This window comes from Agelaius phoeniceus, chromosome 3 (genome assembly GCF_051311805.1).
Source record: "Agelaius phoeniceus isolate bAgePho1 chromosome 3, bAgePho1.hap1, whole genome shotgun sequence".
Taxonomy (NCBI): domain Eukaryota; kingdom Metazoa; phylum Chordata; class Aves; order Passeriformes; family Icteridae; genus Agelaius; species Agelaius phoeniceus.
Genome location: NC_135267.1, coordinates 61,309,900 through 61,337,805, shown reverse-complemented (window position 1 = coordinate 61,337,805; position 27,906 = coordinate 61,309,900). Strand labels below are relative to the sequence as shown.

Below are 27,906 nucleotides of genomic sequence, written 5' to 3'. Positions count from 1 at the left end.
CTATTCCCCAGCAGCGCCGAGCCCCGCCCCCAGCTCCCACCGCGCATGCGCAGGAGGGCGGTGCGCAGGGCCTCACCCCGCCCGCGCACAGCCAGGTAAGGCCATGCAAGCCAGGGACAGCCGCATGCGCAGCGCCGCGGCCCTTTCTCTTCCGGGTTGGCGCCCGCTGCGCCCCGTAAGGAGCCGCGGTGGTGCCGGGACACCGCTCCGAGCGTCCCTTTCCGCAGCGAGAGCGGGGGAGAGAGAAAGCCCGTGCGGCGGTGGCGGCGCGGCGCTGCCAGCCCGGCCCAGCCCGGTGCGTGCGGCGGCAGTAGTAACAGCACGCGCGGCCCCTCCCCAGCCGCGCTGACGGCATGTGCGCCTGCGCAGTCGGGTGGTGCCGCCAGGAGCAGGCGCGGGCGGCGGGCGGAGCTGTTCCGGGCTTTCTTAGGGACGCGTGGATTAAACACGTTCTGTGTTTACATGGTGCCGTGAGGTTGTTCTGCTTACTGACTGCTCTAAAGTAATGAAAGATTGACATCGAGTACTTGTTAGAGGGCTTGGTTTTACCCGAGGCTTTGGCAGATTTGCAAATTGGGACTTGCCCAAATACCCTGAATTCGTGCCTAGCATAAACACTGCACCCAGAAATCAAAGCCGTGATGTTTGGAGTTTAGTCCTCCTATAGTGGTTTGTAAATCACGCCTTGGTTTGTAAGCTTAGTACTGTTTTTAATAATAATTTTAACTCGTTTTCTGTAATAGAATAATCTTTTCGGTGTCTCCCTAGGAGGAAGGAATGAGAGTTTTGTCTTATGGCTGCTCCAGGAAAGGTGGCAGCTTTCCGTCTGCCTCCCCTGCCAACTATTGGAGAGATTATTAAACTCTTTCGCCTTAAAGCACTGAAACAGCTTTCCCAGAACTTTCTACTGGATTTGCGATTGACAGGTTACATATTTTATTCTAATAGTTTTAGTTAACATTGAATATGTATCACAGTTTTTGTCAGAATACAGAGTACAGCTAAGGACATGATGTTTGCATAACAGCATTTGTCAGAGTAATGGCAGCTTAATGGTAAACCTTTATAATAAAGACCTCTTCTAAAACTGTATTCCTAAATTAAATATGGGTTATTGACTGAAAGGCAAAAAATCAAAACTATAATAGTGCTTGTATCATTTGCGTACTATTTTGGTTTATAATTTTGACTTAAAAATCAGCATTTTTTTCAGATTATTCTGTATCGTAGAAAGTATGTGACATATTGGGCAGTTTAGAGTTTGCTGTGTGTGACATTTGTCTCAGTTTATCAGATGCGTAGCTTTTTTGAACCAGTTGCATTGTTCTGAGCAATTCATTTTTTTTCAGCTTTGTGTCAGCAGTGGGTGACAAAGCTGGCACTAGTCTGTCAGTCAGGAGTGGGTGTCTTCACTGGCACAATGGTGGCTAGATTTTGCATTTAGAAATGCAGTGCAGTTTCATGTAGCTAATGATTTGATTTTGTTTGACAATTCAGACTGGTAAAAATTCAGAACATGAAACTCAGTTCCACTTCCTGAGCAACCAGGCTCCTACCCCGGAATAAAGATGTCTGCATGCCGTTAGTAAAACTTTACAAGCAGACAGGTCTTCGTATATTTTTTAGTGCAAACATAAGAGATAATGGAGTGAGCAGCAAAGTTTCTGTCAATATCCTCTCTCCATGCTTCCCAAGGATCCCTTCATTTCATTAGCTAAATTTTCTAGTCCTTAATCTGTCTTTAGTGTCTATAACACTTCCTAATGTTGCATCATTTCACTTACATGTGGGTATTCCTTCCTCACCTTCCAACTGCCCTGTTTTCTATGGCTACAAGTTGCCTGTGTTCAGCTCTTCATTTAGTCCAGTTTCTCCCTCGTAAAATTGCTCTGTACATAATATAATCTTCAAAGAACTTTATTTTTCTTACTTCTTAAATTGCCTTGAAATATTCTTTTTATTTGATTCTGTAATGAGCACAGCAACTACTAAAGGCATAAAACTAAAAATAGCTTTTTTTAAATAGCTCAGTATATCTTGTAGTATGGAACAAGTCTGAATTCTGTGCAGTCTGGCGGGTGCGTGATGATTTAACTGGAATGTGTCACTGTTTATGTCTGTTCTGAGATAAGCATGCTTGTGCTTGTAACAGTAAACAATGAGGTTATCTTGGTGAGCTGAATCTCCTGGAAAATAAAGGCTTAGTATGTTCTTTGTGTCTTGCAGACAAGATAGTGAAACAGGCTGGTGAGCTGAAGAATGCCCATGTTTGCGAGGTGGGCCCTGGGCCAGGAGGAATTACCAGATCCATTCTCAGTGCTGGTGTTGAACAACTCCTTTTAATTGAAAAAGATGCTCGATTTATTCCAGGATTGCAGGTACCAACTGGAGAATAATTTGTGTACATATAAGCACAGCATTGAGTAAGAACATTCTGAGAACTTTGAGAGATTCCAGGTGTCTTGATGGAATCTCAGCACTGAAAATAGGTTTGGTTCTATGGCAGAAACCAGAGCTATAATTTGCTTGAAGATACACAGTATGGCAATTCATTGTTCCCGCTTTCTGATAGGCCCTTTAGGACCTTATCTTGCAACTAAGTTACTGCCAAGGCTTGTTGGTTTTGTGGGTTTTTTTCAGGCTGAGACGTTTCAGGTGCATTTCATCATGCTGGTGAAATCATAATTTGAAGGCTGAATGTAATGTCCTTATGTAGGGTCTTATATTTCATTTTAATCCTAATAATTATGCTTTATAAAATTGAGAAGGCTCCAGTTTATACAGTCAATGAGGGTTAACATCCAGGTAGAGAAGAATAAAGCAAGCATTTCTTTTACATTTTCAAAAAAACCCTCTTAAGCTTTTCTTCCTTTCTTTTAAAGTTAGTATAAGTTCACAAGTCATTGTACCATTTTCAAACGCTGTCTACTTGCCTTGCTGGATGTTTATGGAATTTGGCTGTATAAATCCAGCAAGAAAAATGGAATCCAAAAATCTTAAAATTTGGCTGTTTTCTTATGTCTCTACATTCTCAAAGCAATTCAAAGGACTTTTCTTAAATTGCACTGTGTTTTTCAGTAAATCAGCAGTGAAAATAAGTAGTTCACTTGAGAACTGCTACTGTCTCTTTATATGGTAAAAATAATGTAAGGTATGAATGAAACTGCTTATACCCTGAAACTTGAATGTTCATGTAATTATGTCTTTGTGAGGTTAGCCATTAATAACATACAATATGCCATATGCATCCTATGAAATGTGAAACCATGTTTATACTTGAGTGGGGGCAATCAGTATTTTTGTGTTAGATTTTGAGAACTGGTTTGGGACTGGAGAGAATTTGAGGTTAAATGACACTTGTTTTGGTTAAGAGAGCTTTTTAAGTACTTGGATGCCTTTTTTCTGATCTTCCAAAATGCATCCTCTGCAACAGTTTTACCTGAATAAAAGTATACTTCTTGGCATCTAAAATGAGCTTTTGGTATGTAATTATCTTTACTGTTCAAGTGACATAATGTTAGTCATTATTTTTAATTGCCAATCTCCTCAGAGTAGAAGTGAATATCTGAATGAGGTTAGTGAACATAGAGGTGGTTTAACTCAGTAACAGCGGATGTGAACGAGCAAGAAATGTGTTGCAGCCATTAGTGTTCAATTTGGTACTGCTTTTTTTCCATACAAATAAGATATATAACAGTGAATCTTTCTTTTCTAATAATATGGGTTGTAATAATTTTTCTGGTTTCCCAGGCAAACTGTCAAAACTCATGCTCATAAAATGGTTGAGATTTGAGTAAGGGGAAATGTCAGAGATGAAAATAACAACTGGGGACTATTACTTTAACATGTCTCTTAGATACTTTTAAAATCGCTGAGCTAAAGCATAGAGCATTTTTCATTAACTATTTTTCAAGCTGTGGTCTCTCACAAAACTGAAGTGGGGATATTCTTTACTGCAGAACTGAAATACAGTGAAGAACATATGTGTACTGAGTTGAAGTTTACATCAGCTGAGCATCTGTCAGTTCTGTCTCAGTCTTAAAGAATCCCAACCTCTCTATGCCATACACCCTAATAGTTTTTAGGCTGGGAAGATTGATAAAGAAAGAAAGGGAGCAAGAGAGTGTACTGAATATAAAATTATTCCAGAAACAGTATTTCATGTTTTGAACTATGCCCCTTATGCTTCCTTTGTGCCTTTTTGTGTGTGAAGAATGAGAGAATGTGTATGATGGAATACTCTTGGCTGGTGTCCTTGATGCACAGCAGCTCCTGGAGCTGTGTTAGCTGCACACATTTTCACTTCAAATAAAAAAAGCTTCACTGGGTTTCCAAGTCTTTATTTCAAATTAGAAATATAAGACAATGATTTTCTGGTCACAAATTAAATGCAATTCTCAGTTATGTAAAGTGTGTTACTCAGCAGCCCCTAAGCTCAATCTTGATAAGAAAACTGTTATTAGCAAATGATACTATTTTCTAACTTTATTAATCTTACATTATCTTTCAGTATAATCCTGCTAGAGCATTTATAACAGCTTCAAAGAAAGGTTTGACAAATGGCAGATTAGTGAACTTGTATGTCATATAATCACTAGCGTAATGCTGAAAAGTCCATTAAGTGGGTTGGAGTTGAGATTAGTTTTATTTTTTCTGTTTGGAAATAATTGCACTTAAAACATGTAGGAACACTTAGGTTTTTTTTCTGGTTTTTTTTTTTTTTTTTTTTTTTTTTTTGTTAAGCTTTTATTGCTCTACATAAAACTTAGCTTTTTTGATAATTAAAAACCCTAAACTTTTACTCAAAAAAATTTCATGACAACATTATGTGAACAGTAGGAGAAAGCAGTATTTTCCTTTGGCTCAGAGAATTGTGAAAGCTCTTTGTGCTCCTGAGCATATAAACATCATTCAGATTGAAAATGGGACTAACAATGATGAGCAGTTTATTTTGGCAGTTAGGCCACTGGCACTTAACTGTTTATGAATTTGGATTTCTGTGCAAAATCCAAGTTGTTCTTTAATCCATTTCTCATTATTGTCTTGTAGGATCAATAAATATCTCCAAATGTCATCTTGAAAAAGTCTCCACTGCTTTTGAATTGTGCTGTTTGTGCATAGTTTCATAGTGTAAGAGGAAAGATTAGTACAACATTAGTAAAGCTTAACTAATTTTGATTATGGGAACTGACACCAGAAATTAAAGAATTTGTTGTCAGACTACAGCCAATGCTGAGTTTGCATATCAGCCTTTATTAAATACTAGATAACTTGTGCAAGTGGGCTGCAGAAACTGACAATGGAGGTGATTTTGTAATGTCTAGGAAGATAGAAATTGTTGAGATCTTCCCTCCTGCTAGATACTCATTCCATCTTTTAAGTTGATTCCTTGTTTTTTAATGGTACAAGTGTAGACTACTACTGGGAATATTAAGAGAATCTCTTCCACATTTTTCATGTAAAAGGAAAAATTAGTATTTCTGCAGCCTTGTATCACATATGGCTGAAATTGGATAATAGGCCCTAAAGCTGTGGGGGAAACAGAATAAACAACATGAGCCCTTGTTTTCATAGGTAATTGGTCTAAAAAACTTTTAAAACCTCTTGCTTGCATAATTACTTGAATCAGGTGAGGTCCTGCTAGTCCTCACTGGGAGGAGGGACTTGTTAGTTGTTGTTGATAATACTCTTGTTGAAGAGAGTATTAGCCATCTTTTCAAGTTTGAATTCTCTATCAAGAATTCTACATCTGTGAATAGTTAAATGTTTACAGAATCACACATTAATCCATATCCAGTGTTTGCTTTTTGAAAGTAAGTACTTACTAAGAGTGTTCTCAGTTTTACCTCCTACTGTGCTTTGTTGTACATTGAAGATAAATATATAGCAATGGTTTGATTCCTGCAGTGGCTGAAACTGGAAATCAGTTTGGTTAACACTCACTGCTTGCTTGTTTACAAACAGATGCTATCTGAAGCGGCTCCAGGAAAAGTGCGCATTGTTCATGGCGATATCCTGACCTATAAGATGGAGAAGGCGTTTCCAAAGCACTTAAAAAAGAACTGGGAGGATGGTTAGTATTTGCATTTGGTTTACTTCATTTTTTAGGGCTTCTGAGTTTGTCTTAAGTAGTGATAAAGTTGAAGTTTACTCAGTGCCAGTGTTACTCTCTTCTGGTACATGTTGAAGATAAAGAGACAACTGTTTGGGTTTTTTTTCCCTAGAGAAAGCAGAGAACTTTCTTCCTTTTCTAATACAAAACAGTGGAATTTGTGTGACATTGACCTTAGTTTAAACTGAGGAGCTTTGCAGTTATTAACCTTAGAGTGTCTTGACTGTACAGGAATGACTTCTGGAAAGCATAAAAGGAGATCAAATGGTGCACTTCCTGGCTTCTTCCTGTTTTTGAAGAAGTCAGAAATCACCACTGTTGCTGTTCCACTGAAGAAATTTCTGTAGCTTGCTTTGAAACTTTTGGAAAACTTACCTTCAAAAATTTAGTTTTCTCATTGCTTTGGTTTCAGGTGGATATCTTTGGCAAAAGTAGCAATCTCATCAGGATTGTGGTATTTTTGCCTTTTTTTTTTTTTAACCTGAGGTTGCAATAGAGCACTATTTCACTTCCATTTCAAAACATGTAATACTATTAGATAAATCAGATATAACCTCCCAGTCCCCTTTTCCAAATTTATTAGTATAAGGTAAAGTCATTCTTTGCAATGCCTGAAGAACAGTAAAGTGCTTTCTGACTTAGGACAGAAAAGACCATGGCACATCATGTTCACCTAGAAAAATTGTATGTTGTATTTGCCTCATTGCAAAAGATAAGTGCTTCACTGAACAAACTATAATAAAATGGACATGTGAGAGTGTAGTGCAGTTTTAAAAATTTACCTTTCTTGATCATAGAGTCACTATTAGGTTTTGAGCTGACCAATTAGAGGCAAGATACATTTCTTCTGTATTATTGCCATATGAAAATCTCAAAAGCTGGTGGGTTTCAAAAGCCACCATCTCTGATAAATGTGTAATACCACAGATAGTCTAGAAATATCACAGCCTAAAAAGTGCTAATAAGTAAAGTGTGCCAGAAAAGCAGCTTGAATTTGATATTGTCATCTCTTATGTTATTAAACATCATCATATCTGAGAAACAGCACAGTGGCTTTTGGGTTTTGCCCACTTCTGTTGCACTCCTGCTTAGACATAAGGGTCCCTGCTGCTGAAATCCCTGTGTTGTGTTGTACAGCACACACAGATACTGATATGATGCATAACTGAAAAACAGGTGCCACTTCTTATTGCTAAGTCTTGTACTTTAACACCTTTTGATTTCAGAGGGCTCTATACAAAAGGAGAGCTCTGCCCAGCCTGAGTTAGGTGGTTGATTTGAGGATTGTTAGGACTCAGTAAAATGCCTCTGGGAGGATGTGTTGAGCACAAGTATGAGTATGGCTATTTACTCTGTACCTAATAGCCATAGTTTGAAACCACAGGAACACTGTTGTGCTTTTGCCATTCTAGAGTAGCTCAGAATTTACTCATCAGCTGAAAATCATCTGAAAGCTACTGACTGATTATTCAAATGTGAATGAGAACCAGACCTAACCACTTTTTTCCAAGTAAATACTGAGAAGAGTAACATAGTTTTGTCAGTGTAAGATGAGTATAAATGGACAGGCATCATTTTGTTGTAGCATGATATAAAATTGTTTCCATATTTTAAGTCTAGGTTGATAGGCATGTATCTTTCTTGTGTTTTATTTCTTGGCAAAATCTTACCCAAAACTTTTTCACAGCTGTTTTTCTTCTGTCAAATGTCAACAGAACCACCAGATATACATATCATTGGGAATCTGCCCTTCAGTGTTTCAACTCCTCTCATCATCAAGTGGCTTGAGAATGTTTCAAAAAGGGATGGGCCTTTTATTTACGGCAGGACACAGATGACACTGACTTTTCAAAAGGAAGTTGGGGAGGTAAAATTTTGGCATTTTTTCAATTTTGCATATTGTTAATATGCAATCTTTTGTTTAAAACTACAAATCCTGTCTTAGTTGACTTTGAAAAGAGAGGGAAAGGTTAGTTCAGTTTTTAGTTTATGTGGTTATAAATTATGAATTTTGGTGTGTTTATTATCTACTCTGATCCTTTCACAAGAATGTAATTTTTTTTAATGTCATATGCAGGGTTATATTCCATTAAGGTACTCTTTCTGTTCTTTTTTGTAGTCTGATTTCTTTAACATGAATAGTTTGCACAGCACTCTTCTGTTTTCAAATATGTTTATTCTCTCACAGTCATTTGTGCAGCTTGTCATCAATCTGTTTTTCCTTACCTTTCGTTCATCTCAAGAAATACACTTATATTTTTCTTTGTCCTCTTTATTGAGATAATTTTTTGAGAAACACCTTCCTTAAAATAAGGAAAAATGGAAGGTTAGCATTATTTCCACTTCTGATTAAGCACTTAAAATGCAGGGGGTGTTTGTCAAGACCATGGAAATTGGCATTGGCTTTCTTGAATGAGACTTGATATCAGAATTATTAATGTATTCTGCCATTCTTGTGTGTGTAAAAAGGCCTTAATTTACTTCTGTCACCACAAGTCCAAGAACAAACTGATATTTTACTTTGTATTAATAGTTAGTTTCTCAAGGAAGGCCAGACTGATCTGCAGTGTAGTAGTGTTAATGTCAGATCAGTTGATATTAGGTTGGCTTACTCCACAGTGCTTTCTGACTTTACAGTTTATTTCTATTGACATTGCATGAAACATATAAAACATAGAGAATGGAAAGCTTTTTTGCTTTGCCGTTATGGAAGCAGTCACTTGCATTTAGAGTGAAAAAAAGGAGTTGGACATCAGCCTGAAAACTGAATTTCCATCTTATTACCCCAGACTGTGTTTTGTCTGTGCAGCCTCAATGTGTATGTCGTTTTAACTTTAATCCTTCAAAGCAAAAGTTCAAATAGGAAAGTTTTTTTTTCTCTGTGAAAATTAGTAACAATTATATGAGTGGAATGTCTGCTGTCATTTTTTGGGTCAAAGAAAACCATATTGTGCCATCATTGCCCTAGCCTTGCAATCAGGATTGAAGAAGTATTTCCAGTAGGTGGCTCTAGAGAACACTAGGGACAAACATTTGGTATGAAATAAACCAGATTTCTTAATTCAGTTCTGGGCTCATTTGGTTTCAGGCATTACAGAATCCAGGTCTGTTTCCCAGAAAGACTTCATGTCAGATGAGATTAGGCCTTGCTGCAAAATAAGGCTAATGGACTGTGATGTAAAATACAGAGTGGTGATAGGTAAGATGCATAGTTTTGTGACAGCAAAAATTCACCTGACACTGTGTGAGAGCACTTTGTCCTTTACATTGCTGTGCCCAGCTGCATATGCCAATGGTGACATGCAGATTACAGTTCTTCTGCACCCAGTAGAGCTCAATTAGGTGCAAAATAGCATGCACACTTAAGCTCTTGTACTTAAAACACTGAGGAATTAGAAACACTAGGAAATGGAGTATGTTGTTCAAGGTCATGCAATGAAGCAGTGTTAATTGTTGAGTTTACATTCTGAGAACTCTTGATTCTTGTTCAACACTGGTCTTCCTCAAAGACAGAATTGTTCATGGTTTTTGGTTTGCATTTCCATTGTTGGTTTGATACCATGAAAAGAAATTGTTTTAAAGATACGATTTTATTTTATGATTAGGAGAAAGACCAATAATTAGGCTCTGTGTCTCTTCTCCTGACCGTCTGGAGTTGCTTGAGGTAACCACTGTAAATTGGTGTGTACAGACATAGTCAGTTATCAGGAAAGAGAGAATGGTGTAATGCAGATCATAGTGAGTTGCTGCTGATATTTTGTGTATCCCTGGATTTATAGTCTTGATAGGGGAATTTGATGTCATCCCTGGATATTTCTAAGCTAAGAGCCTGAATATCAAAGTCTGTGTGTATGTCATAAGCTCAGCAAAAGCATAAGATGTATCATGGAATGGAGTGATGTGCTTTATAATTAGTTAGGATAACTTGATGTTAACGGTAGGAAAGTGAAGCAATGTACTCTTTTATTTATGGTCAGACTTTGTTTTGCCAGTATAATAGAGAAGTAGATACTTTTGCCTTTCTTGCTGGTTATATATTCTTGCTTTTCTGTTTCCTTGTAGCACAGCAATGTTGGTGTGAGTTATGTCACTAGACACCTACAACTGCAGCCCACTGTGTTCTGATATAAATAAATTGATTAAAGCTGATGAGAGCCAGCAGTTATTTTATATGCTGAATCTGAGGCCTGTTGAGGAGGATAAGGCCAAATACCCACATCAGTAAAAATAGCACTTTTGAGTGTCAAGCAGATATTTTTTTAACTTTGTAGTTTAAATTTGTAAAATTGCTATTCACTTTGTGGGTAAGAACTTTTGCTTTGTCCTAAATTCTTTAGTGCTTCATCTCAAATCTGTTACCCTAGGCCAGGTTCTTCCAGCCCACTTACTCTAAAATTGATCCTCTAACAGAGCCTGTTGCTATAGAGCGAGGAGTAATGGTTTTAAACCTAAAGTAGGGAGATTTAGATACAAGGAAGGAATTTTTTACAGTGAGGGTAGTGAAACACTACAGCAGGCTGCCAAGAGATGGGGTAGATGCCCTATCCCTGAAAACTTTCAAGGTCAGGCAGGGCAGGTCTCTGAGCAAGCTGACCTAGGTGTGCATGTCCCTGCCCGTGGCTGGGGGTTTGTGTGGCTGATCCGTGCATGGCTGCTGTACACAAGTATGCTCCTGCTGCTGTGGCTGAAGTGGTTTAAGATGTTACTATCCAGATGTTCAGTTATCCCTTCTGTAATTGAGAAGCAGGAGCTTACTGCCTGAGACTTGCTAGTTGGTTTCTGGGAGAAGTAAAGGTATGTTTGTGTGAATTGGCACTGGAAGTATTGCTACAAGTGTTGCCATTAGGTCAGTTTCGTTTCCACTGCAGAGGTTAAGGAAGTGCGTGTCAGATTGCATTGTTAGACTTTGCAGTCTGGGTTTTTTTAGAGAATAATAATTTCCTCTGACACAACAATGAAGGTAGCTGCAAATGCTGCCATAGGCAAAAAGGATCTCTGACCATTCTTTCCAAAAAGTGTTTTATTTGCTCCATGCTGAACTGCCTTTAGGAAGAGTTGTTTGAAAAAATGTGAAACTTCAGCAACTGGTTTCACTTTTAGTTTTCAGGCAGAAATTTAATAAGCATGGCAGCATTTTATGAGTAGGCTTTTCATATGGAGCTACGTGCTGTACAAATATTACCAGATATGCTAATTGGGGTTCAGTTTTTATTTTTTGTTGAGGTGGTGGTAAATAAGAACGTGAATCATCATGATTCTGTTTTTGTGTGTGTTAATGAAATTACTTTTGTAATTTGAGACTTGTTTTACAAGATGCTTTATATGTTTCAATTATGTTTGTGAAAGCAAAACACAATAAAATGTGTTTCTTGCCAGGTCACAAAAGCATGGAAAACCTGTGTCCAGGCTACTATTTTGTAAAAAAAATAATGGGAAAATCAGAGGATACTTAAATTGAGTTTTAAGTATTAAATGCTCTCACTGTTAGGCATTCTAAATTTATGTAAAGTAGACCCAGCTTCCTGGCAAATATTGTAAGAGTAGATCAGTTAATTACAAAGAACTTTTGGTTTCTAGCCAATCTTGAGTTTATGGAGTTTTGTTTCATCTTGAAGAAGAAAAAAACTAGTAATATTTTATACAGAAACAGTGGAAGGAAAGAATTGTGAGAGTACTGTCAGCTGGTGTAATGTTTGATTTGAATCCTGCAGTCAGAATAGTTTTAGTTTTCTCTTGTATCCATACAAAATTCTTTTGACATTCATTTAGATCTGCAGAATTTCTAGGAGTTCCTTTTCATGTGCATGTGATTGCAGGACTGAGGTTGTAAATCAGCATAGTATCTTAGTGAAATGCTGCTATATTGGAAAAGAAAATTTTAGATTAACTGGGCATATGATTTGATACAAGTTTCTAATGATTAACTGGTGTGTTTTTCTTAAATTTGATTATACTGAAAATCAAGCTTTAATACAGCTGGTCACTTGGCCAGTTCAATATCACTGATGTACATGTTTTGATTTTCCCCTAGAGACTCACAGCTAATCCAGGAAGTAACCAACGCAGCAGGCTGTCCATCATGGCTCAGCATCTCTGCACGGTGGAAAACTGTTTCATAATTCCAGGTCAAGCCTTTGTTCCAAAGCCAGAGGTAGGTTTTCCCGTATTTATTTGTGGTTTTTGTTAATATGTCAGTCAAGCAATGTCTCTTATTTTCACCAAGGTCAGCATACTTGAGATTAGGATTTAATGTCAGGATAGTCTGCTAGGATTGGAGTATTTTTCAAAAGCCTGATATTTTACCATATGCATTTGTAAACAGTTTGGGAATTGTGCCTTGAGAATTTGATAGGTCTTTTGAAAGAGTGTGATAAGAAAAGCTTTTCTTTAGTCAACTTTGTCAAACATCTCTAATTTTATCATGTCTATAATCTTTATGTTTCACCCCAGTCATCTTTAGCATATTTTATTCTCTCCTATTTGCTACAGCACTTTGTCAGCTGTATCCCACTGATTGTTTAAAAAAGTAACAATCTTTTCTCCCTCTTATCTATTCTTGAGTGAGTAAAAAACAATCTCTTTGTTGTCCTCTTATCTACTGCCACTAGTTTTTATTAATAGCCATTATGACAGAATCCAGGTCTGTCCAGGAATCAAAAATTAAGAAATAATTCAGTATTTTGGACAAGAAGCTTGGTTTGGTTTGGTTTGGATTTTTTGGTAAAAATTTGTGCCTGACTTCAAGTGATTTCTGTGTTCCTGAACGCATGTGGAAATCATGGGCTTATAGAAGTATTTGGGTTGGAAATATGGTCATTTAGTACTATTCCCATGCAATGAGCAGGAACATCTACATGAGATGCTTAGAGCTCTGTCCAATGTGATCTTGGATGTTTCCAGGGATGGGGCATCCACCATCTCTCTGGGCAACGTGTCCGTGTTTTACCAGCCTCATTGTAAAAAGCTTCTTCCTTATATCTAATTTAAATCGACCGTCTGGGAGTTTAAAACCATTACTACTTGTCCTATCAAACTGTGGTTCTGTTTCAGAAGTGAACTTGCAGCTTCTGAAAGTTCCTCTTAAATTGGTTGGTTCAGCTCTTCAATACATCTCCCTTCCCCTTTATCAGTCTCTCTCTCTCCTTTTTACTTTTCTGGCATATCTCTTGAGAACCTTTGGAAGGTTATTTTCTCATTTGTCACAATGAATTTTAAGGCCTCTATCTGGGTATAATTCTGTTAAAATTCTTAAAATTCTGTTGGTATTTTTTGAGCAAATAACTGTTCAGACATGTTAAATTACAGAAATCTGTTGTGAAAGAAAATGTGCTTAAGAGATCTTATTTTTTGCTTTGAGGTTTTGGCTTAGGTTTTTTTTCCCCTGTTTCCTAGCTGAATGGAAAATAATTTCAGGATGCCCTCTCACTGTAAAATATGTGAAATAGTTTTGAGTAAGGCTAAAATTCCAGTTTTATGGTGGGGATTTTTCAGTGGTGGGTACAACTTGAGTAGTAAAAAAGCTAATGTAGTGAAGTCTTGTGCAGACTGTGTCTCAGAATTGGGAAGCTGTAACTGTTATTTCCATTTTCCTGTACTGAAAAGGCTGTAGTTGACCAAGAGAGGTAACACACAGAGTTATGACAAATATCTTAGTATAAACACATCTTAGAGTCAGTTGATGTTCTGTTGAATAAAAAAGGCAGTACAACTAAAGGCAGACATATTTTTATTTAATGTATTTTTTGAGTTAAAACAAGTATTGCTTATATTGCAAAAGCAGAAAGTAGAATTCTTTCAGACAGGACTGGCACCTGTTTTCACTATTATTTTTGTTCCTTCACACACCTGTTGTAGACTGATCCTGTGTTTTGTCCTTGTTCTATTAGCTGTAGACTGACATGGTTTTAGATGTTACCTTTTCTCATAGAATCTGTTTTATTGGAAAGCTCTTGCAGCATAGTGTGAATGAAATGGCTCCATCCTTGATTTTTGTTTCATAGCTATATGAAGTACAGCTACTTCATATAAAGTTTCAGGAAGAAAAATTTGCAGTATGTGTAACCAGTGAACTTTTTGTGTTCATGGTATGCCATTATTACCTTTTTCTTACACCCTCCTGTAAAAATGCTCTTGATTATAATTTTTTGCAAACAGATTTACATGGTAGTGATCACAGCTTAGGGTCATGTCAAACCCCTTTCTAAAGGTGGAGATGCTTGTTTATGAGAAGGAGTTGTTTACCTCATTTGCTCAATGCATGAATATTATTTCAACATTTCTATGAGTGTTGAGACAAAAGATTCTTGGTTAATGGAGTGGTGCTGCACAACATTGTGTCTAGGTAAAAAAGAAATTGACTTTTTGGTTATAATGAAGTCTCTGCAATACATAATAACTGCTGATAGTTGCATTAGAAATAGGACAAATCAAGCTCCTTGATTAAAACATAGGAGACTCAAAATAGGTATGTAACAGTAGAATAAAAACAAGATGTAATGCCATTCTGTGTGTGAAAAATGAAGACTCTCTATAAATAAAGACTACTTACATACTAAGTCCGTAAAACAGTCCACTTTACCAAATGCTGTAGTAAAACATCTTTTTCCAACATACCAAACATTTTATGTTTAGTCTCCTTCACGGTCTTTTAGCAAATTTCAGACTAGTACTGCAGGAAATGAAAGTTGTGTATAAATACTCAGAATAAATAGCAGTTGTTTTTATTGAGAGATTCATCCAGCATCATAGTCTTCCTAAATTTAAAGGCCTGTGTCATACCTGTTTTCATTCTTGATTTGGTTCTCACTTACAGAAGTATTTAGGTAGAACATACTTTGCCAATGACCAATACAAAACAAAATCTGTGTGGTAAAAGAAAAAGTTAAAGGATTTAAGGTAATTATTCAAAATAAGGCAGTTAAAAAAATAAAGAAGCTGTCTCTTGATCACTGATGTATAATGCATTTTACAGCAATAGAATACCTGGGAGTGGACCTGGAACAGATCCTACAGGAATAATTAAAATTTCTTAAAAGGTTCTTTCAGAAGGTCAGAAATGTAGAAGGCAGTAAGCGGTTACTGTGTTATTTGAGCTGTTAATAACTGCCTTTAGCAAGTGTAAGCCAGAATGTTTACAGATGTTTCTTGAACATAGATAATTTGGTTTCTATCCTGTTCATTACAGTTTGCAGGTGTTTTCACAGCTATGGTTACATTTTTCTTGTTGTATTGCTCCTCATCTCTAACATTCACTGTGTAGTGATAGATTAGTAGCAGTTGGTGACTGTCCAACATACTTTCCTTTAACAATAATAAATGAAACCCACAGCAGGTGGCAGTTTGGGGCAGGAGAGCTGGGTTTGGCAAGAGCTGAATGGTACTGCTGATCCTTCAGCCTGATATGCGGAGTATACAGTGCAGCTAAAGTTTGGAGCCTTGAGCTTTTGTTGTGGATTTGTTTTGGTTGGTTGATTTTTTTGTATTTTTTATTTTTTTTAACAAAATCTGGTTACCAAGGCAATTTAGAATTGAAAATGAAAGGCAAATGTTTCCATTTTTTAAAACCTTTGAATTTGGCTTCTTGGATAAATAGTTTCTGGGTTTTTTCCTTGCATCATAAATAAAATCAAGATAAAAATGTAAAATACACTAAAAAATGTCATATGTTATTGAAAGTCTGATTGACTAAACAGAAAGCATTTAGTTTTTAATCATCTTTGCTGTAACAAGATATTGATGCATAAATTGTACAGTCAATTATGTTTTTAAAATAGTTCCTTGTTCTTCAATAAGTGTAACTTGTGAAGTCAGAAAGAAGGGTTTGAAAAATCAACAAAATAAAGTACCCTTGTAGCAGACAAGTATCTTTTCCTAATCTTTTCTTTTTGTGGCTGCCCCTATAAATGAAATACCTTGCATAAGCATAACTGCAACCCAGATACAGGAATGATTAAGTGCTATGTTACGCATTCGTTGAAATAACCAAACTACACTTAACACACAAAAAAACCCCCTTGAATGAATAGAAATACTTCAACGAATAGAAATAACTATTTATACATAGTCCTTCAGGCTGTAACCTGCATTGCTCTCCTGCTCTGTGGATGGGAAATGGTGCTGCTTTGGAGGGTAAATCCATGCTCCTTGCTGCCTTTTAAAACAGGAAGAGCAGAAGATCACACCTGCGATAAGCAGAAACCCTGCTGAGATGAATCCAGTATAAACTGCTCCTCCGGGTTCATGTTTACTACTCTCTGGAATGGTCTGGTCCAGGAAATTTGAAATAATTTCTCTCGTGTACCAGCACGTTGGTACTAATCCAAAGATTCCTGCGAGAATGAAGCAGATTCCTCCAGCAAAACAAGCGTTATTTTTGCTGTCAGTGTCCCCTCCCAGCCTTGTGCATTTCATTCCGACCGTAGTGATGCAGATCCCAAAGGCTGATAGGATGCACGACAGTACCATGGTGCTCCGTGCAGCCTGGATGTAGACAGGGAGGGAGAGAATGGAGTATTTCAGGGTACAGCTGAACATCCCAGTGCTGTACCATGTGCAGTCCATCCAAAGTCCTTGCATCTGTGTTATAGCTGTTATGATGTTTGAGCCAACGTCTGCATTTACCTTCCAGTTTGGTAGCAAGGTGGCTGCGATATCTCCAAAAACGCCAAACAAAGCCAGAATAAAAGCAAAGAACTGCAGGCTTGCTGATACCATGATGGTTCTCTTCTGTCACCTTTTGTCTGCTTTTTCTCTCGTGGAAATGAGTAACTGGGAGCTTCGTAGCCAAGCTGTGGCCGTCTGTGCAACAGGGAGGAAAGGGGGGGAGGAGAAGTTCGAGGGGGAAAGGAAAAGAAATCAGCAAACAAAAAAAGCTTGCATTTAAAATTAGAGCTATCTGAATGAATATCTGAATATGACCCTGCAGCAGCAGAGCTGCTGTACACAAGGTACTTGAACAGAGATGATGGCAAATGGACAGTGCTTTAGAATTGCTTGTAAAAAGGAGCTGCTGCCCTTTCATACATGATTGCAAGCCATCAAGCAAAACTTATTTACTGCAGTTGGTTTTGGTAATAGCATACAAATTGCAGGCTTACTCGACAAATACACATTGTAAATGGAACACTAGAAACTTGCAGATTAGGAGCCATTGTGGTAGGAAAACACACTGGTAGAAAAGATACTGTACTTTTCAGGTACCTTGTTTAAGAGTGTTGATAGCTGTAGTCAGCTCCTGTTGACTTTTTTATAATAATCAGCACTGTTGTACTAACTCTTAAATTATGATTAAAGGTAACCCCTTATTTCTTTTTTTTAAATATTACTTGTTAATCTTTTTAATAAGTGCTACAAATATCTTGGCTTTGGAGGAGAATAAAATGGAATTTAGTTTTTGCATTTTCACAATTAGTCACGTGACTTTTCTAAATCAATATTTTATTTTATTTCTTTTTATTTAAACTTACCAGTTTTTTATTTTCAGTTATTTTCCTTCCTTGACTTAGAGAAGTAGTATTTTGGAAGTCATAAGAGTGAATGTGATCTTCTTCTGCTTCTAAAATGTTTTTAATGCTCGTATGAAACAGCTCATTTGTGGAAGTGCCTTTTTTTGAGTCAGTCACCTGTCTGAAATAATTTGCAAATCTGCCATGAAGTGGTAGTTTTAAAAAATCCATTGAATAAGCTCCTTGCTATTCTTTTATGCAGTGTCCAATTTCATTTGACAGATGAGAACATTTTGGGCAGAATGATAACTGTGCAGCTGGGAAGACAGAACTGTTGCTGTCACCTCAGCTGGACTGTGGGGATTGCAGATGCAGAACAGTGGATTGAAACCTCTGAGAGGAGGATTAGAAGGTGGTACCCTGCTTTGCCTTTTGCATGGAGCTGTATAATTGGCAGGTTTTGCCTTTTATCAGTGGTAGACAAAGGGCAGGCTTCTGTCTTAGAAAGCATGATCCAGGCTTTTTATCTAAATATGTACCATGATATTAAAATTGGTCTGCAGCATTAGAACTTTTTTGAAAAGCCATAAGGGATAAAATTAAAATAAGGGGAATACAAAATATCTGTAGCATTGTACTCTTGTTTCAGTTCATTATACATAAGACGACAGGGTTTTGATCAGTATGTATTCTATCAGTCTTTAATGGCATTTCTGAACTAGTTAATATATTTATCCTTTATAAGTTTAATACTGTTATCCTCTATTATAATCTGTAGTATAATTCTCTATATTCTCTCTCTATATATATATAATTTACATATTTATACTCTAATCTTTTTTTATTGTATTTATTTCAGGTAATTGTTCAAGGATGTGCTAACTCTATGCAGCATATATATATTAAAATGCTTAAATTTAAGGTGCAAATATTAACAGCTATTCATTGTTAAAACCTTGTTTCAAAGACCTGCCTATTTCCAAATCCCTTCAGTTTGTTCAGGCTGGGAAGAGCTGTTCTGGTAAATACATATCACTTGCTGTACAGGCCCATGGGAAAGATGGCTTAACTTCCTTTTACAGAAGGAACTGACAGGTCTGGGTAGCTCAAAACTCATTCAAAAACTCATTCATATTCTGAAAAAGATAATTAGTACTCTGAATCAGCCTTTTTCATTGCTTCCTTTTTTAAAATCAGTATATAAAAACACGCAAGCACAAACACAAAACACTGCAAATGGTAGCCATACATTACCTTTAATGGGGTGAACCAAGTTAAAGGCATGATAAATTCAAGTATAAGCACGACAGTTGTAATTAAATATACAGTTATGTTTCTATCTGTTTGTGTAGGACTTACTGCTGATCGTGAGGTCTGCGATGTTTTCTTCACTGTAGATGTCCTGGTAAATGCAGTTTCTCTTGAATGCAGCTATCCCTTCTCATATAAAACTGCATTGGCATGTATTAACAAAATTTCTTGGAATGTTGTTTTTTTTCTGTTCTCCACAGCAAGTGCATTACTGCTGTTTGTTCCCTCTCTTAGTTCCATCTACCCGAGAATAAAGGAGTACTTTGTTTAATGAGTTTTGTTTGAAAAGCACTCAGTAAGGGAATGCAAAGAGATTATGGAATAAAACAGACGGCGGCCCTTAGTCCTAAATACATAATGATGTCCAGGTTCTGTGATGGAAAGTGTGAGCAGTGATTAAATTGAGTAAAATCTTGTGAATCCAGAAACTGTAGACTTACAGACTGGGGGGAGAATCATTCAAGTTGCACTGAGAGCCAGAGAGTTTTCTTATTTGTCAGTTGTTGTTTTTTTATCACAGATAATCTTATTAAGAGTTTAAATTTCCTGGAAAAGAACTGTGCAATTTATTTTAATTTGTAATTGGAACAGCAGGACACTTCTATTCAACTGCAGGCTTTGCTTGTCTGTTCCTGATAGCTTTAGCCTGTCATAGGTTATCCTCTAACTTGTTACCTTTGTATAAGGCTGTATAAAAGAATAAGGGGATAAAGCTGCTGGTAAGGCTTCCATGATAAGTGCAGCACATCAGAGAAGTGGCCTTAACAAGCTGGTCTGAGAAATCTAGCAGTTGGGAGAAAGATTTTGCTCATTGCAGCAGTGATGTACTCACAGGTTCTGTACCTGACTTTGGGTGTCTTGTGATTCTGTTTGTGAGCCTGGTGTGAATGGAGTTACTGCAGAGCTCTTCTTACACAGAAATAATTTCTATTAGTGTAGGGGCATAGTTGCTTTCTGCTGGAAGTGAGCCAAAAGTACTCTTCTCAGAACAAGACTGCACTGTGAGTTCCGCATATCTGGTGTTAGACCCAACATTTGTTTGTAGTAGACAGATATTTTATCTGAATACTTGGATTGTGAAAGTGCTGGCTTAGAACTATCTCAGTAGGATCTCAAGCAGTCTGTTTTAATGAAATTGTAATATATTCTGCTTTGGTTTTAGTTCCCTATGAGCAAATTACATCTTGAGGAAAGGTTGTGTGGGTTTGCTTTTAATACAGCCCTGTTGCAAGGTACATGTATTGCCCATTATGAGACCTTTGTTGTCAACAATTAGAAAAAATTGTCTCATTTAAGCTTATTCTGATTTAGTGTGTTGATTTCATTAGCAAGGCAGCAGACTTGTGTGAATTAAATTGTACTCTGTTATGTGTTCCTCCTGCCCTACCAGGACATAAACCTTCATTGTACAGTTACACTAAAACAGTAAGGGGTGAGTAATTGCTGTACTATTGACAATTTGGGATGTATCAGTTCAATGATTTTGGTATTCATTATTTTGTAAGACTTGAGTGTTATTTTGTAAATATTTCTAAAATACTTGGTTGGGTGAAAAGTGTTACTAGTAAAATTATCAAATCAACATGTGTATTTTAAGTGCTCTTATGTACTCTATTGGCTTTCATAATTCTACTCTCTATTTGATGCATATTAAAAGGTATGGGGAAAATAGCATGTGTGATTTTAAAGGAGTGGCCATTTACAAATGAAAAGCTTTCCCCTGTATCTGTTGCTATAGTAACCAAGCAGCTTTCCTGGGGTCCAAAGAAAACAGTGTCTATAATGGAACTGAGAAGTGCTGTGTTTTGTTTCAGAAGCAGAAATTGTTGCCTACTGGCCTTGAGATTGCAAATTGAGCTGTTTGGCTCTGAAGCTGTACACCGTATCTAGATTATGTGCTTTTTTCCTTCATAAATTTTTGTTCAAGATGTGGCTCTAACTCCCAAAGAGCCCTCATTTCTTACTTATGAGCACTTCTGCAGAATTGAGATGACTAAGTGATGCCACATGGTTGTTTTCTTACCCCTAATTTTGTGGGGGTAATACCTTGTTATATTTCCTGGCCAAAATGTAGATAAACATATGCATGTGCCGTTAGTATTTCTGTTCAAGGAGCTGATTGAACATGTGAACTATGTATTTGCTCTGTTCAAAAAGATTAACTTTTCTTCTACTCAATGTGAACACGAGTTTTTTTCTATATCCCTGTGATCTTCCTGATAGGAGCAACCCATGGCAAAGGCAGATGCTCTGAACGCTTGAAAAATTTAAAATCTGCTTTGGGAAATAATTTATGTGTGTTTCCCAGCAGATTCCATATGTCAAGTTTTTTGTCACCTGATTTTTAAATAAGTTCTTGTGCTTCACATTTCAGTAATTTTAAGCATTTTTTCTGTTGTATTTTTAACTCTAGCTTTCAGAGAAGGTGGACAACTAAAGAAAAATATTCCAGTAGTATATACTTGGGATCAGCAGTGCTAACAATGGAAACTTGCTGTGGGTTTTTTCTTCATCAGCACCATTCATTGGTATTTTCTTTCCTTTCTCTAGCCAGTATTTTTGCTCGGCTTTGTAAGTTCTGTCTGCATGAAAAACTCATATTGTTTGGATTTTACAATTCCTTTGAAATTTGTGTTGTAGAAGCATTTGTACTGGATAGATGTACTTAACAGCTGAGCTGTTCCCACAGAAAGAACAAAATGGATGGATGGTACCTTTGTGTAAGATGATGTCACATCAGAGGTTGCTATGAGCAGTTTTGGTTGAAGCAGTGGGAGGAACACTTTCTTTTTTGAAGTACTCTTGTGCTCTGGGTTATCATGAACAATTGGTACACTGAGACTGTGGTTCAAGCAGCAGCTGGTCTTTGGTCTGATTGTGCCTCTCTTTTCTGTCAGAACTAGCACATGTGATGATAAATTCATGTTCTGTGAGTGCCAGTATTGACTGTCAGATTGTTTTAAAAAATTCAGTGATTGCGCATCATTTTAGCAGACTTTTTAATAAGAGACTAAATACTTTTTAAAATCTGGCACTTAAAAATTTGTACAGTACTTGTACACATTTTACAAATTTTCAATGTGCTCCTACACAGAAATTTTTCCTTTTTATTGTTGTTAATATCTAGTTTGGAAGATGATCTGCATTATTCATTGTTGAGCAGAACTGGAGTTTTATTCCAGCTCCTAATTTTTAGTTCAGAAGTCTGAATTCAGAAAGTTTCTATATAATACAGTGTCTCTATAATTGCTTGACATACACATATATATACACATACACATATAAAAAACATAAAGTGTGTACATGTTATTTCATTCTGTTCTCAGACACAGGGCCAGTGACTACGCTGGGAACCAGTCTGATTTGAGAACTACAAAAGAATATGTACAAACTTATCTTCGTGGAACTGTTCAAACATAATTTTGGATGAACTGTGATACACAGTGTAAATATAGAGTTGTGTGGTCACCTAAACTGAGTGCACTTATTTCTACCTACCATTCCTTTAAATAGACTAGCAATCTTAATACATTAAAAAGCAATTCCTTAGCTTACATTTTAGAAAAGCCCTGGAGCAACAGAAAACATATAGGGAATGAGTTTGATTTCTAATTATCATACCAATTTTCGCCAGCTGCCCTTCAGCCTATATATCAAATATTATCTAATTTGTGTATTATGTCAGAATTATCTTGTGGAAGGATCTGAAGACAGAAGTGCTAATTACTTTACAGATTATGTGAAAGTTCCTCTAAATGGACAAAGTGCCATGGGGGTAAAAAGTACTAAGTACTGATGGCATGTGAACTAATTGGAAATATGCAGATAACGAAGACTAAAATTCTGTAGGGTCTTGAAAGCTAAGGCAAATCTTTCTATTCCATACCATGCCATTAGTCACTGCACGGCTGGCTTATCTGCTGCAAGAATGCCTTCCTATATTATGCCTGTTTGCTGATGTCTAGCCAGGTAACTTAGAAGTAATGTGTCTCAGAGGAAGATGTCTACTCGAATTTTTCTTCCTTTCCATATAGGTGGACGTGGCTGTGGTGCATTTCACTCCATTGGTGCAACCAAAGATACAGCAGCCATTTGAGCTGGTAGAAAAGGTGGTTCAAAGTGTTTTTCAGTTTAGAAGAAAATATTGCTTCCGTGGAATTGAGTAAGTATTTTTAATGAAAACTTACCAGGTAATGTTTTTGTAAATGCACCAGCTACTAAATCAGCTATGCATTTGATTTTATTCTTCCAATTTTAAATTTGTCGTCATAGTTCATCAGATCTTTCTATTTCAGAGTGATGATTTCTGGACACGAAAGTATGAGACTAATATCTAAAGTAATTATGTAATAATTACTTCTGTATTTTTGTTGGTGCAGTTGAAGTTGTTAAAAATCCCTAGGATAAAGTGGTCATCTTTACAAGAGTTTGTCTGTCTCAGAAATGAAAAAATCCCAGCCCAACCACAAAAACTACAGAATGATTGAGTTAAAAAATGAAAGTATCAAAATCCAGAACCAAAGATGGCAGTGTGAGGAAAGCATCATCTGTAGGAAATTTTACTTATTTGGGGATAGTGTCAAAAGGTTAAATTTTTGTTTCTCTGCTTGCCCTTTTATGGAGTTCTTACTGGCTTTTTAAAAATCTCAGTATCTTACTGAGGGAATTTATTAGGTTCTCTGATGTGAGAAACCTGCCGTCTTTTTGCCAAGGATCCTGTTTAAACTCCAACACTGCCATGTGTCTGACTTACTGTGGGCAACCCCCAGCATTCAGCACTGTAGAACGTGTGACAGAAATGCTGTTATGACTAGAGCCATCTCATGCAGCCTGGGCTCCCTGAATGTTGCTGAGCATAGTTTTGGCCCTGATGCAGTCTAGAATTAGGGTGGCTACCTACTGTACTTCAAGCCTTCTATGTCACTGTTTTAAAGGTGAACAAAGAATTTTGCATCTAGTTTTGGGTTGTTGGGTTCTCTTTCCTTGAGGCCGTAGATGCCATTGATATGTGGGGTGCAGACATTGGATCTGAAATGAGTACAGATTTCTTTGTGTTAAAGTTTGAGTATGCATTTCAAAGTGTTTAGAAAATGATGTGTCCAAAATCTAGACTGGTTTGTTTTTGACTTACAGGGCGGTGGTGCTTTTTTTTTTTTCCTTTTTTTCTACTGTGAAAGAATGGTTTCTCTTGACAATGTAAGCAAAAGGCACATGCAGTCAGCATATCTGTGTTGTGTACAATATTGTTACCAAAGTTTTCAAAAAACCCTCCCAGCTTCTGTGTAATCTCAAATTGCTAATAACTGCTTTACATTCTTTTGAGGCAAGGAGGGGGAAACTGAACTTTTGGACATCACGTATTCCCCTAGCAGCTTATCATACCTTAGCCCTAATGTGCAGCTAAAAAACACAATCCTCTTATTCTTTAGCTGACCTGAAAAAAATAGCGAATTCTGGTGTATAAAAAAGCTGTTAAGTTCATTATAAGGCTCTCTATCACACAGACTATATAAAAACAAGGCAATAGAATCACTTCATATTTGTGGATGGATTCTGGTCCTTGAGATGTGAAATATAAGAGTGCGCTATGAAGTCCATATTGTAGTTTGAGTTCTGATTCACAACATTTATATGATGGTTCATAGTCTGTAAAAAAAGACTAGGTAGACTTTGCTCCAGGTATGTTTTTTAACTACAGAATCAAAGAGAGATGTTGAAATAACCCACTGCTGACCTAGATGCTGAACTAATGGGAACATTTTGACAAAGGCCTGAAGTAACGTATACTACAAACAGGTTTCCCAGAAGTTTCATTTTTCACTTATGATTTTAAACTCCTTCTTAACTTTGTGGTCTATGTACCTACCAGGAACCAACTATCATTTCTTCTACAAAGCCTTTTGAGTAGTTTATCCAGCCAACCTGCCAAACACATCTGGGTCGGGGGATGGAAGGAATGTGTTAGTGTATTAGATGCACAATATTTTTTTAGGTATTATGTATATAACACAGATAGACCTTGAAAATTGAGAAGTGCCCATGAGTCATGTGCAGCTTTTTTGCATTTTTGGCTTATTTTAGACTGAGAAGTACTGGCATTAAGAGCTGATCCTTTCAATAGTACGCACTGTGTAGTATGTATTTTTTTGTGTGACATTAAAAATCACTTACCTAGTACTCCTCATTCAAATTTGGGCAACTGCTGAGAGGAAGGTGCTAATGCATCTAGCCCTAGAGTAAATGTACTGATATGCCTATCTGTGAACAATGACAAAGCTGTAAACAAAATCAAGGACTCCTGCCACATTCTCAATATTAAAAAGTGAATGACAATTAAATGCTCCTTTCCTCTTTCTTGGCTTTTTTTTCTGATATTAGAATTGGGGTATTAATGACAAGTGATAACTGTTTTCTATTGGAATGAAACAGTCTGAAAAAAGTCATATTTTTTGAATCTGATCTTTGTTGTGCAGTTTAATCTGTTGTTGCTTTCTAAATATGAGGCTAATTCTAAGAAGGCTTTGTGCTTGTATCCATACCCAAAGCTCTGTTTAATGTTAACGAACATGAACATACACACATGTGTTTAATCTATAATGTATGTATGTGCTTTTCTATGGTGTCATAAGCAGAAAAAGGCGCTTTATATTGTTTCCATTGCTCAGATTGTGAGATGTGTAAGAGTGCCAGAGCTAAAATAGTGACATAATTAATGTAGGTTTATTATTAAATTCCACTTTACTCTTAAGAGAAATGTAATTGTCTGTCTGAACTGCTGAAATTTTTCTTCACCCCATATCTTTTAGGACCTTGTTTCCTGAAAATGGGCGCTTGAAAAGAACAGAACAGTTGATGATGACAGCAGATGTTGATCCAACTCTGCGTCCTTTTCAGCTCTCTATGTCACAGTTTAGAAACTTGTGCAATGTATACAGGAAAATGTGTGATGAAGACCCAAGCCTTTTTGTGTTCAACTACAGAGAAGAACTACGGCAAAAGAAGAAGACAAGAAGTTTACTTGGAAGCACTGGTCAACCTGAACAGACTGAAGAGGAAAATCAGCTGTAACAGCACAAGTCTGATTTTTTTTTATTAGTTTTAGCTCCTTGATCTACAGGTGTAAACTCAGTAAACGAAAGTCTAGATGGTCCTACATCTATGCAGATATGAAAGACCTACTTTTGAGAAAGTGGTAGAGAGAGAGGGCATCTCTCTGTTCCAAACAGCAGCAGACAAAAGGGAAAAGGCAATCCAGGTTCTTTTTACTTCAGGGGAGTGGCTAGAACACATACGAAGAAACAAGGTACGTTGTGAGAAAGGTAATTAAGTTGCAATTTATAATTGCAATTTATAATTGCAATCAAAATATAATTGAATTTTGCATGAATGAATATTGAAGAAAAATATTTTTCAGACATCACCACATAAGATGGTGTTTGAGTTTTTGTGCTTTTTTATCCTGGAACATCCTCCTGTGCAGAGGAATTTAAAAAACAGAAGCCAAGACTCTTATAAATAGGCTCAAGTGACTGGCTTACGGGAGGATAAAGTGCACCAATTGCCTCAAGGTCTGCTAATACTCCTCTCATTTATGCAGAAGCAAAGAATTTGGGATTTAAAGCTCCAACTACAGAAAAGCAGCACAATAAAAAGTAGAAAACATGGCTAAGTACAATACTTGTTTGTCTTTTACTGTACAGGCTCATAGAGAAAATAAAAAATACAGTCAAATAAAAGATTACAGGCCAAGCTTTGTTTTTGTATTTACACATATGTATAAAGTATAAACAGCATTGAAACATACAAAAATGAAACTTCTGCACTGTTGTGCACTAAAACACATTAAAATAACTTAATTGTGCTTTAAATAAAGCAAACATGAAAACCAAAGAAATAAAATGCCCAAGGTACTAAAAATTTCAGTTTGGCATGCTACTTTCCATTGTAAACCCTTCTGCCACTCACTAGCACCTTTTCCACCTTATTTAATATATTAATGAGGCCATCCCCAAGAACACTACATTGTCTTAATAAATGCTTGAAAGGGATGAACTAATTTACAACCCGGGGCCAACTTAATCTATTTTTAATCCACAATAAATTAAAATAACTTAAGAATCCTTTACAGCTGTTTTTGAGCAAAAATGTATTAGTGCACAAAATCAGATAGTAGTTTTCCTGCAGCTTCCATGAATTATTAGTTTTAAAGCAAAATGTTTGTTGAATTTTATGTGGACTTCAAATGAATGTTTTAATATTAAGCTAGGATTTTCCATGCCTCTCCACAGCTTCATAAAAACAGTCCTCATTAACTACAGATGTTAAACTCTGGACACTAAATTCTCTCTCTAAAATAGAGTTCAGATCCAGGTTTGCAGCATCAGAGTGACTGTCAAGGGATTGGTGACGTTCTTGCATTGCCATTAGAGTTCCTCTGCTACGCTTTGTGCTGTTTACTTTTCTCTTCACTGGGCAGAAATGGCCCCGCACGAGCTTTGGATGCTCTGGTATCTGAAAGCCATCCTCTGCCTCATTTTCAGCAGCCTGATCCTGTTCAGAGTCAGCACTGGGTTCCTCTGAAATCTTCAGCCGCTGGAACTGTATTTCAATGTCTTTTGTAGGGCTGCCTTTCTTTAGGCTCTGGTAGTCCTCATCATCATCATCATCATCACTGAGAATGTCAGATTCTTTGACAAGAGCATTAGAAAAGTCAGATGCAGTGCTCTCTGCCTGTTTATCGGGAGATGAATTTTTGGGCTCCTGGATGCTCTCAGAAGTGTGGCAGCTGCTGCTCTGAGTGCTGCTGCTTAGGCTGCACTCATCAGAGTCCTGGAAGTTGCCTTTCCCCTGGTCACCGTTCCACTCACTGCTGGATGACTTCTTCAGTAACTTCAAGGATCTTGTGGAAGCTGTGCAGAGTAAAATCACAGGTTTATTTTTTTCAGAAAAAAAATTTGGTTATACCTTTTATCTTAATATCCCACTTACAATTATGGTGGATATAGTCATTCCAAGTCAAATGTGTCAGCACTCTGATAC

At 37.0% G+C, this 27,906-nt stretch overlaps 3 protein-coding genes across 13 annotated transcripts in view; 1 reads left to right on the top strand and 2 right to left on the bottom strand.

Moving 5' to 3' along the window:
* Nucleotides 1-47: 47 nt before the first annotated feature.
* On the top strand, nt 48-26,542 carry TFB1M (transcription factor B1, mitochondrial). Of its 4 annotated transcripts, none has more exons than XM_077175414.1 (8): nt 48-95; nt 769-926; nt 2,227-2,378; nt 5,965-6,073; nt 7,828-7,979; nt 12,144-12,263; nt 22,902-23,029; nt 25,674-26,542. In XM_077175414.1, the coding sequence occupies exons 2-8, from the start codon at nt 794-796 to the stop codon at nt 25,933-25,935; spliced, it is 1,056 nt and encodes a 351-aa protein (XP_077031529.1). In that variant the 5' UTR covers nt 48-95; nt 769-793; the 3' UTR covers nt 25,936-26,542. The 4 variants fall into 4 exon arrangements, with proteins under 4 accessions (XP_077031529.1, XP_054485081.1, XP_054485084.1 ...); XM_054629106.2 differs by lacking the exon at nt 48-95 and adding an exon at nt 106-295; XM_054629109.2 differs by lacking the exon at nt 48-95 and adding an exon at nt 318-475.
* On the bottom strand, nt 13,822-19,182 carry CLDN20 (claudin 20). 2 transcript variants are annotated; one of them, XM_077175416.1, is made up of 3 exons: nt 18,916-19,182; nt 17,578-17,737; nt 13,822-16,909 (listed from the first exon to the last, which is right to left on the bottom strand). In XM_077175416.1, the coding sequence occupies exon 3, from the start codon at nt 16,823-16,825 to the stop codon at nt 16,166-16,168; it is 660 nt and encodes a 219-aa protein (XP_077031531.1). In that variant the 5' UTR covers nt 16,826-16,909; nt 17,578-17,737; nt 18,916-19,182; the 3' UTR covers nt 13,822-16,165. The 2 variants fall into 2 exon arrangements, with proteins under 2 accessions (XP_077031531.1, XP_077031530.1); XM_077175415.1 differs by lacking the exon at nt 17,578-17,737 and having other exon boundaries at nt 18,916-19,177.
* The window catches only part of TIAM2 (TIAM Rac1 associated GEF 2), an 88,100-nt gene continuing 86,731 nt past the window's right edge, over nt 26,538-27,906 (bottom strand). For all 7 annotated transcript variants that reach the window (XM_077175405.1, XM_077175406.1, XM_077175407.1 and 4 more), the window contains one exon: nt 26,538-27,776. In XM_077175405.1, coding sequence (XP_077031520.1) covers nt 27,130-27,776 — 647 coding nt within the window. In that variant the 3' untranslated portion in view covers nt 26,538-27,129. The remainder of the gene's footprint in view (nt 27,777-27,906) is intronic.

Bases quoted from the DNA above. Each gene is read 5' to 3' on its own strand.
- CLDN20 (XM_077175416.1), bottom strand. From the start codon at position 16,825: ATGGTATCAGCAAGCCTGCAGTTCTTTGCTTTTATTCTGGCTTTGTTT.
- TFB1M (XM_077175414.1), top strand. From the start codon at position 794: ATGGCTGCTCCAGGAAAGGTGGCAGCTTTCCGTCTGCCTCCCCTGCCA. The intron at 12,264-22,901 runs GTAGGTTTTCCC...CTTTCCATATAG, and splicing joins CCTTTGTTCCAAAGCCAGAG to GTGGACGTGGCTGTGGTGCA. The intron at 23,030-25,673 runs GTAAGTATTTTT...CATATCTTTTAG, and splicing joins TATTGCTTCCGTGGAATTGA to GACCTTGTTTCCTGAAAATG.